The sequence below is a fragment of the Neopelma chrysocephalum genome, unplaced genomic scaffold (genome assembly GCF_003984885.1).
Source record: "Neopelma chrysocephalum unplaced genomic scaffold, ASM398488v2 Primary Assembly neopelma1_274, whole genome shotgun sequence".
Lineage (NCBI taxonomy): Eukaryota > Metazoa > Chordata > Aves > Passeriformes > Pipridae > Neopelma > Neopelma chrysocephalum.
Genome location: NW_020897936.1, coordinates 1,350,602 through 1,361,335, shown reverse-complemented (window position 1 = coordinate 1,361,335; position 10,734 = coordinate 1,350,602). Strand labels below are relative to the sequence as shown.

The 10,734-nt window shown below is 41.4% G+C and overlaps 1 protein-coding gene across 3 annotated transcripts in view; it reads left to right on the top strand.

Annotated features, from left to right (window-relative positions):
- The window catches only part of RORA (RAR related orphan receptor A), a 358,739-nt gene that overhangs the window by 242,323 nt on the left and 105,682 nt on the right, over positions 1-10,734 (top strand). For all 3 annotated transcript variants that reach the window (XM_027704417.1, XM_027704416.1, XM_027704412.1), the window contains exon 2: positions 578-607. In XM_027704417.1, coding sequence (XP_027560218.1) covers positions 578-607 — 30 coding nt within the window. The remainder of the gene's footprint in view (positions 1-577; positions 608-10,734) is intronic.

Genomic DNA, 10,734 nt, shown 5'->3' with positions numbered 1-10,734 from the left:
TATTACTGCAGAAATTATGTATTTAACAGCTCGGAGATACTTGCATCTGGCTTGGAATTATGGCAGTAATACTCACGTTGAGAGAGCTGTTCATTTGGTTTTAATGAGCATAAGCTACAGCTTGCCATCAAGGAACTACTCCAACTTAATAACACGAATTGTTGCGCCGCTCAAATCCGTTCTGTCTGGGTGGTTTAATGTGCACCAGCTAATATGAGTGTGGGAAAATCCTTAACCATGGAAAATAAAAGGGGGCTTCCATATAGTGCTGCTGCTATCTTCTTGGTGCATCAGCTTCAGTTGTAAAGCAGCAGCACAGGCAGTGGAGATGGGTATCTACTGAAGCAATACGTGTTGAAACCTTTATAGGTGAGATATAAGGAGAAAATATACCATGAAAGTCTGCACTCAGAGAGGGGAGATCCTTCCACCTTCAATGCACAAATCATGGCAATTTTCATTCCTCTTTTAGAGTGGCTGCTGTGTGTCTGATAAAATAGATTAATGATGAAATACATGTCAGAAGAATTTATTCAGTGGTGGCTTTGCTAACGTTGGTGTCGTTTCTTCCCTACAGGTATTTCTGTAACAAAGAAGACTCATACATGTAAGTAATATCTTTTGATTTGGCCTTCTCTTAGGAATGGAGTTTGTTGGGCTGTGCTGTGATGCTCAGACTAGCAGGTGTTGGGCTAGTCTGAGAAGGCTCCATTTTAAAAATGCTGGTGGGTTTTCTGCCTTAGAGTGGTTTCAGTCCTCAGCCAAACCGTTGTCGGATATACAGCGTGTGTGTGTGTGTCTTATTGGCACGTGTGTGAAGTCAGAGGGCAGAAAAAGAAAGTTGTGAGGAAAAGCAGAATTCCTGGCTCTGGAATCAACCTTACAACTGATAATTAACATATCCAGAAAATACAGATGAGAATGGTTATGTTTTTATGTCTGATATATATGCAGTATGATTCAAGCTAAAATACATTATTGAACTGAAAGCCTTCTGTCCCTTCCTGTGCATGAGTCTGTAAGATAAATCATTCAGTGCTTGTGCTGAAGGAACTGGATGAAAACGAGGAGGTTTTTGTTTTGCTCTCAACCTTATAAACAAACAGTCCTCAGAAGTGGCAACCTTGGAAATGTCTGTGGATGTGGGCATTTACTTACATATACATTTATTCCAAATCTTCTTCAAAGACATCATTACTGGGGATCAACTCTCATCTACCCTGCAGTGAGTTAAAAGCACAATTCCAAGAAAATGTTACGATTTGTAGCTGGACATACATTGAGATGCTTTGGATGCTGTGGAGGTTTGGAAATCTGGTAGTGCAAGAACTGTACTTGAAACTGAAACAAGAGTAGGCAAAACTGAGGCTATTAATTCATGGAAGCCCCCTAACAAAACAGGTGGTAGGCTGCACAAAATTTACAAATATACATGTATTTTAACAGGATCATGCATTTGAAGTATGTTCATTGCAGCTTCCAGGGTTAAAGTGGTGGTTTAAGTATCTTACATGGTTTTTATTCTTATTTCATTCCTGGTCTTGTAATACTCATGTAATGAAAAATCTGACTTGAGATTATGAATTCTCACTGCACAGAGTTACAAAATTGATTTAAGAACTTCAAATGAGAAATTTGATTTGTGTGAGTATTGAAGCAAACTCTAAACTTTTAGATCATGATGGTCCTGCTCTGCTTAGGTGGGTTTGCTGCTTAAAGTGTTCTTAGAGTCAGATCCCCTTTGGCTGAAGGCATGTATGGTTTCCATTGCACTTAGTGGGAGCTACAGCCAGGAGTCTGGGGGTGGAGTTTGACCCTTCCTTGTGTTTTTGGTGAATATTTGAGCTCCTGGGACTGGGGACTGAAGTGCTCTGTTACCCACAAGCCAGGCCCTGCACACACAGCTCCCTTGCACAGCCTGGCCCTGAGCTCAGCCCTGGCCTGGAGCAGCCCCCTCTCCAGAGCTGGGGAGCAGTTTGTGCCAGCCTGGTCCTGGACCCCTCCTGTTGAAGGCTGATGCTGTGCATGGTGGTTTGTGCCATTCCCCCGGGAAATCACCTGCAAACACCCTGCTCTGTGCACAGCAGTGCCAGGACTGACCTGCTGCAGGAGTCCCAGCTCCAGTTCCAGCACTGATCCCTTTGGAGGGAAGGTTAAAGAGCAAGCACAGCCCTAAAGAGTGTAGGAAATACATCTGAAGCCACGCCAGGCTGATGGGCTGTGGTGGTGCTGATGGGCTGTGGTGGTGCTGTGTGTCTCAGCTGAAATTGTTTCAGGCCTCTGATGAAGAAAAGATGTATTCATTGACTCCTCACCACACACCTTCCAGGGCAGGCAGAAATTAGGAACCAGTGTCTTTGGTGTTGAGAACCCTGTGCTTTTCTAAGGGAGCTGTCAAGGAGTAATTCCCTGATTTGTTAATCAGTTGTCATGAGACTGCTGAAGCATGAACAGAAAAGTTGCCTGAATAATGGGAAGATAAGCTTGCCCATTAAGAAGGGATTAAAATAGAAGGAGCAATATGCTGTTATTGGCGTGATGAAAATGCAAGCTACGTTTGCAGGCAAATATGTATGAGGTTTCATTCAGTTTTGGTTAAGGTCCTTTTAGAATTCATTCCTGTTATGACAAATTCTCACAGAGCAGGAATTAATGTAAATTGTGCATATTTGGCACTTCAGCATCGTGCACAATAAACATGTTTTTCCATTGTTGCATAGATTTTTTTTATTATTATTGAAGAGAAGGAATAGGAAATAAAATTCAGAGTTTTGGAATGATTCAGGAAAACGAAATTATATAAGCACCTAAATGCAAAAATTACAATTAAAATCTCAGTTGTTAACAACTACAAATGACTGGGAAAGAGAGTCTGTGTATCAAGACAATCTAGAGTTTGCCTATCACCTTGTATCTGTATATTTAACTTGGCCAAATTGTTACATAGAGTAGGATTTGTGCAAAAAAATTTCAAAAAGCATTCTTGCGAACTCTTTATGTAGTGTATATACATTGCCTGCACTGATGTTTAGAAATATGGATGGAGTTGTCTTATTCCAAATTTATGATGTGTGGCATATGAGGGTGTTGACTGACTGTAAACTGCCACTTATTTCTAATGACCTTTTGATTTAATTAGGGAGGAAGAAATGGAGTGGAGAAAATGAGTGGAGAAGTCAAAAAAAATCAGTGGAGAAAAATATTTTTTCATATAAATGCCAGAAAGTTTGATACATGGCGAGTTTCAAACATTAATCCCTTTCAGACTTCAACTAACAGCGATTTTAATTTCGCAGGTTTTGAAATTGGGGGTGACCTGTCTCCACAACTGAGTTGTTCCTGGGTTTATTGTTTGAGTTTTGGGATATGTTTTAGCCCCTTCTCAGCATTAGACTGTGACAAGTGTCCTGAAATGGAACTCCTGTGCTGCTCACAGGTGCTCAGGCCCTTTCTGAATCCAACAGCAGTTCAGTATCTGCACACATACAGTGCTGAAGAAATGCAGCTCTTCCATAATGCAGCTATCTCAATAAAACCTGAGAGATTTTTATCCTTCTTGCTACAACTAATTCTATTTCATTGGCTGCTTCTCCACATTCTGTCTTTGTCAGAGTCTAAACATCACAAAACCTGCCACTTTTGAACAAGGAGCCTGATACTCTGCCAAGCAGCTCTGAGGGGATAAATGTTATCCACCCCAAAATGCAGGTCTTTCCTTAGTTAAAGTTTAAGATTAAACAGGCTTTTGAAGTTAAAATTCATGCCTTCTGTCTGTTTGCAGCATTATTCTCTGGGGCTCACATGGCTATTTGTTAGGGTAACCTTCACTTTAGGTAAGATGTGCTCTTAACTGTCAGATGGTAGAGGACAAGTCCTGGCTCAGCTTCCATTCAAAGTGGGACTTCTGGTCTTTCAGTTCTTTTTTTGACTCAAGAGAAGATATGACTGACTTTTAGATTCTTCTCTGATCATTTAATTTGCACTAATATTTGTAATAGAACCCTCTTCCTCCCGTGTTTCATGCTCTGAATAGAAAAGTGCTCCAAGTGAACGGCGACTTTGATGCACAACTTCAGCCTTTTGCAAATTCAGAGAGGCACCACAGTGTCAGTGATGATAATGATCTGAAATCCTGTGAAACAAAAGGCTGCAAAGGACCTGCATTTATTATTTACTGACTTGGGTTTAGGCTCAGTCCTGAGATGTGTAGTGTTTAGTTTCTGACATCTTTAATCTTGCCATACTTCATACAATTAGTTTCATGGTCTCCACCAGACCACTTGTGACTCACAACTATCAAGTCATTCACCTTATTTTTCTTCAGATCATTTTTATATCCTGGGCACTGACTTTCTAAATTGAGTTTGACTTGGCTGCCTGTCAAAGTAAGGGCTGGTTTCCTGCAGATGTATCCAGAGGGTGAATGTTGTAATGACTCCACGATGTCGTGGAACCTCCTTTCTCTCTGTTTGAATTGTGAAGAGCACAGTTAGGAGCTTCAGAGGAGTTTGATTGCACAGCTGGAGCTCATATCTGCATGGAGGTCCAGGGACATTAACTTGCTTACCTGGCATTTGTAAGATGGGAAAAAATGCACAGATTTTACAAGCCTTCCATTCACATCAAGGAGCTCCTGCCATCCTTTGGAACATTGTTCCACAGCAGAAAAGACTCGGGAGCCCCAGTTCCTGGTGACACCCACCTGTCAGTGCAGAGGTGGGGACCTGAGGGGCTGCTCTCACCTGCACCAGAACAACCAGGTGCTGTTTAAGCTCGGGGCTGCTCCTTGGGTTTAACTTTCCAGTGATAGTGTGGACAGTGACCCTGGGCTGAGTCCCAAAGTGACAACTGCTCCATGCACTGACCCTGAATTATCACCATTTGGAGAGACAGGGCATGTTTCTTTGGGCAGTCATGATGAGAACTTCAGTTTCTATACCTGGACCAGCTCACCCCTCAGGGAAATGTAAGATTAAGACCTACCAACCCAGTCTGTTCTCTCGTGCCTTTATTATAAGGATTTCCATTGTTGGTAATGGAACTTTTTAGTTGTGATACTTTGCCACTGTTCTTTCCTAAATCTCTGGCTCAAGAGAGACAGACATTAAAGACTACAGCAAAATGGTGTCCAAAGTGTGCACCTCCTGCTCAGATCATGGCAGTCTGCTCAGCTGAGCCTTTAGAAGTTCAGCTTCATCTCAAACACATATTTATAGAATACTTTGCGTTGCTTCCCAAGGTAGAACAAGGCCAGCTCAGCTATAGGTTTTCAGTTCCTGGACAGGTTTGTGTGGACTGTCCCATTCCAGCATGTTACCCCTCCTTGGTACCTTCTCTCTGAACTGCCACAGACTTTGACATTTACTTAATTCTTTATTCTGTGTCCCTGCCTTGTAACCCAGGACAGTGGCACAAAAGTGTCTGTTGATTGTGCTTTGTAGGTTGTATTGTGGTAGTACAACAGCAAGAGGGTCACCATTAGTGACCTGTGGACTAATTTTGTTCATCTTTTATTATCTCTCTTTGCTTGTAATGCAAATGCTTGTACTTGGGTATCATGTTCAGCACAGTACGTTTTATATTTTCATAACCCAAGGTATATCCAGATTTAACAGAAAATGCTCATATCAAAACCCTCTGTAGACTAAGATTCCTTTGTAACTCTAAGATATTTGCCCTTTATTTGAGACTTGGGAATTTCTCTGCTTTTTGTAATTTACCAAGATAGTTAGTCTAGAATAATTTTTCCTAAACGGTTATGTCAGTAGTCACCTCCGTATGAATTCCTGAACTTTGGATGAAATGTTCCTTGCTTACACTAAAATTATCCTTTCAGTTAATTTCTGGCAGACAAGAAATGTTTCCAAAACTAGGCACTGATTTTAATGACATGAGCTGGAAAGTGGGAACTGCGTGTTCATAATTTTTAACACTAAATAAAACCATTTGCACGAAGAACCGGCAGCTTTGGTGGCAAAGGTGGAAGTAAACTCATCCCTTCTGCTATCTGAGATCCCACACCAAGCTCTGGGACTATCCCTACACTCACCTTGTTGTGTTTGTCTAGAGGTATATCCTGACTCAGGGAACTTTGGTAAGAGCACAGTAACTCTGGGCTAAATTCAAGTTTTTGACTCTAGGCAGGTGCCAAGAAGGGCACATCCCTTGTTAAAAATGAGGAGGCATCTTTGGGGCAGAAGACAGCTCTTCAGCTGCTCAGATGTCCAGATATCCCAGAACTCCTGCTCACCAAAGTTCTACAAGCATATTAAGGTTTGCAGCTTAATGGAACCCAAGACCTAGATTTCTCCTTTTCTCTGATTTCATTTTCCTTCCATATTACATTTATAGTCACTGCTAAAGATTTCTCAACATTTTCTAGGTACTTTGCTTAATTGTATTAAAGGGAAAACCACTATGATTTTTTTCTGATCTGATTTATAATCGCTTACCTATTATACATTGTGCTGTTGACTTCCCCTTGTGTTTCATGTGTCTGCTACAGTAAGTAAACGATGCTTTTCCCTCACAAAACAGGAGCCTTCAGGAAGCTGATGGTTAACGGGATCTGCTGTTAGTACCAAGGCCTAAAGAGAACAGGTGAAAACTAAACCCTGTCCCCCGAGGCCAATAAAATAGCTGTTTGGTCCCCTGTGTGTAACCTCCTAATAACTTTACTGGGCAGCCTTAAGATCCCTTGGGGGCTTCTCTGCAAGAGCACTCCCTCTCTTTGTTCAGATTGCTTATTAAAAATGATTTTATAATGAAGTTGCCTCAAATAGCTGCTACTTTTCTACTTGTCCTTGAAGCACTGTTTGCCCTGGTGAAGAATCTGAAGACAGCTATCTAGGGCTTTCCTCTTGTTCAAAACTTTTACTGAACTACTGCTGCACTTTTTTTCTCTTTTTTCCCGTGAACCAAAGGAAGGCTCTTCATCAGCAGCTCGACATTGTGCCTTTAATAACACTTTGAAGCCCTCCCTGTGAAAAGTTTGGTTTGGTTGCCACACAAAACACTGTGTCAGTGACTTGTTTGTTTTCTGAGGGAGAATGAATGTTACCTTCTTGTTGTGTGGGCAGCTGTTGAGTACAGGGGCAGAGGTGAAGGCATTGTCAGATAATGAGGAGAGGAGGGAATATTGATCAATTCAGAAAGCATTCCTGGCTGGCCTGGGAGAAGGAGGACCCAGAATGGCAGTGCTGCCTGGGAATGTGTGACTTCCACGACATGGCTGGGGGTGAATCTGGGCCTGCCCTGGTCCTTCCTGGAAGGTTTATGGCAGTGAAACATTTCCTCTGGAACAGTTCTGGTATCTGGGAGAGAGCCCAGCCCTTTGCCCACGTGGAAGCAGCCGTGGGTGAAGCATCAGCAGAACCTTTTTATTGATGTCTGGTTTGTGTCCTCCCAGAGTAACTGGGCAGAGGTGGCACAAACCTGGGGCCTCTCATCTGCTCTGAGCTGCCCGAAGCCTTGGCACCCGCCTGGGCCCCCAGCCTGTGGCACAGTTGGAAGGAACAGTTCTTTTTCTCCAAGGCAATTAAACGCACTGCCCTGGAAGGCCCCGGGGAACTCTGTCTATTAGCTGCACTTGGAGATAATATCAGGTCTCTTCTCTGGTTCTGTTCTGAGTATATGGAGCAGCTTCCATCTACATGGGATTTTTGGCTGTGACCATTAATTATGGACTTACTTTACTGTGAGTTTTTGTGGTAAATACCCCAAGACAGGGTTTTCTGTGCCTTTATGGTGAAGTAACATGCAAACCAAAAAAAAGTCAAAACTGCAGACTGGTTGAAAATTCATTTTAGCAAGTGAAGACTGATAAGCATTTGCAAAATGTTAATCATTCAGTGTGAAAATATATATATGTTTCTATGTATATGTTGGTTTATGGTTCAGATACTTCTAAGTTGGAAATCGATAAATTCCAGTTCTCTTCACACTTCATTTCTTTCTGTGGTCTGTCCTGTGGAAGAATATAAGATGGGCAGAGACATTCTCTTTAATGTTTAAAAATTTGGATGCCGATGGTTTAAGGAATGATGAAGAGTTAGGAAGAGCATAAGGGGTTTTCTGACATGAGGGATCTAAACTCTGTCACTGTGGTTGAAGGATATTGAGATTGTGGACATGACTCAAAACCAAATTTAAACTGTTGGTGGAGGCAGGCAGCACAGACATTGTGAATGTCTGGAGTGTTCTGTTATACCTTATAATTCCATAGTTGTTCTTACACCTTTTGCACCCTTCCTTCTTCTATTTATTAATTCCTCAGGCTGTTCATCCGATGTAAGAAATATAGTAGATGATGTCATGAGCACTTCTTGTGCCTTTGCAAGGCACGTGAGCAGCAAAGGCACAGGATTGCTCTGAATCCCATGGCAGCTGCTTGGATGGATCCTGTTGGCTGAGATGTGCTTCCATCAGCCCTGATAACATAACCCCTTTTCTGTGGTTGTTTTTAAAGCCTCCTGTCTTTAGTACTCTCCCAGCTGTTATGTGAAGGTAATGTTTCCACCTGGATAAGAACAGCTCTCCCCAATTTTAGTGTGGTCACTGGTCACAGAAGAGCCTTGTGTTATGGGCTCAGTCTGAGCTGCAAAATGTGTGATGCTCTCCACACTGTAAGACTTCAATCTGACTCTGAGAGCAGTTGAAGTTCCTCTTTTCAGTCATGAAGTTAATTATTTGTGTTAAGTCTTTTTTTTTTAAGTGTCTTGGGCACCAGAAAACTGGCAGATGGGAATTCTCCAAATCTACTTTTGCATTCTGCATATTTTCCAATACAAATAATGTGAAAGCAAATAGGAAGTGTTACTGCTTATGATTTTCTTCTTTAATATGTGGGTTGCATATTTTGGCTCTGGATAGTCTGAGTCTAACCAGCTCTGACTTACACATACAGAGAAATACTTTTGACTACATCCTTTGCAATAGCTTCCTAAGAAATAATTACCCTTACCAAACAAGGCTTGTGCAAGACTCACTGAGTTTGATTTGAACAGTTCCTTGAAGTCACCTCAGTCTTTATAGAAAGGTGAGTCTTTGTGAATGGATTTCTACCAAATACAGCCAAGTGTTGGGATTAAATTAGGGTTAAAATTAGGATTAAAACATGATCTTAGGCCTGGCTGCCCATTTGTTCAAAGATCAAAAGTCCAAGTGTTTTCCTGATGTAGGTGGTTTATTCCTATGGATGTATCACTGCCACCTTTTTCCACACATGGAGAAGAATCTGTCCATGGAGCTCTCTGCTCACATTCATTTCACCTCATGACACTGTTTATTATAACACGATACTGCATTTTGTTGTAGTAAGGCTGAATTCTGCTGATTCTAGAGCAAGCTTAGTCATAGGGACTTCTCCAAGGTTGGTATCTGAACCAAAAAAAGCACATTTTATTATCTGAATTTTGAAACCAGGGACTGATTCCATCATTCCTAATAGACTCATTTATTTGACAGTGCATTGCTAGACTTGTGCACTTGCCATCCTGACACAGCTATTGAACCTGAAAAGGGCTTTTTAATGTATGTTGATGGTTAACCTTATTAGGACTGTAAAATATTGGAAGTTTTGCAGCCTTTCTCTGAGCACATCAGCCCAGAATGATTTAAATGTTGAGCCCAGCTGGGAGCACAGCTTGGTGCAGGCAGCATGTGAGGCAGCTCCTTCTGGCAGAGCAGGTAGTCACTCCAGCTCCTAATGAGTAGCTTGTTCTTAATGTTGTGACCAAATGATGATGATATTTGTCAAGCTCTTATTTCAAACACAGCTTTGCTGGTCAGGTTTTTCTCCCTCCTGAGTCTCCTAACACGAGTGTAGTAATTAATGCTCACTTATAAAGGGCAAAATGTCTCAAAGGGTGGTGTGGGTCAGTGTGAAGAGCTGAATTGAAAAGTAGGAACAGAACCAGATTAACCCAAGATGAAATAGAATCCTGATGGAATTTGGGATACAGACCTTTTAAAATTCAACTTTCTTTTTCCTTTTTGCATAGGAGTGGAATAATTTTGAGCTATATTGACAAAATGCTGCATTTTGTGTTCATTGCTTAGAAATGGGGGAGCAGGGGAAGGGTACAGACACCTTTTGAGAAACCTTGCCAGCTATGAGTAAGGAGTACAGGGGATTGGGGGGTTTATAAGGATCAAAATGTGGTGACAGATATTTAGGGTTTGAGTTGTGAAGTGCCCTCTGCATTTGTAATGTGCAGGAGGGCTGGGAAGATGCTCAGCTGCTCACCTGAACCTGCCCAAACACAAACTCCATGTGCAAAACCCTTCATTACACTGAAAGAAACTCAGAAAACGTGGTGCCTGCTGCTAGTTGAGTATAGGGGAGTAATTAAATGGCCTTTTGCATTTTAATAGCTGTGTTCCAGTTGAAAACAGGACAAGAAACACAGCAACTTCATAAGACAAAATGACACCGTTTTTCTGTAATGCCAAAATTATTTACTTTGAATTAACTGTATGTGCACTATAAAAGAAAAAGTTTAAAATATGCAGGATTTGGCATATACAGATGTGCTGATTAGTGCATACTGAAATAAGCATCACAATATTGAAATAACTTTTTTTCTAAACATGTTTTATACACAGAGATAGAATCAGTAAGTAACAAAATTACAACTTCCAGCCTGAATACCTTTGAATTCCGTGTAAATATCCATTGCTATTTTATCTCTTGCTATTATAAGGCACTATAGTAGAACCTGGATTTGGTCTTTA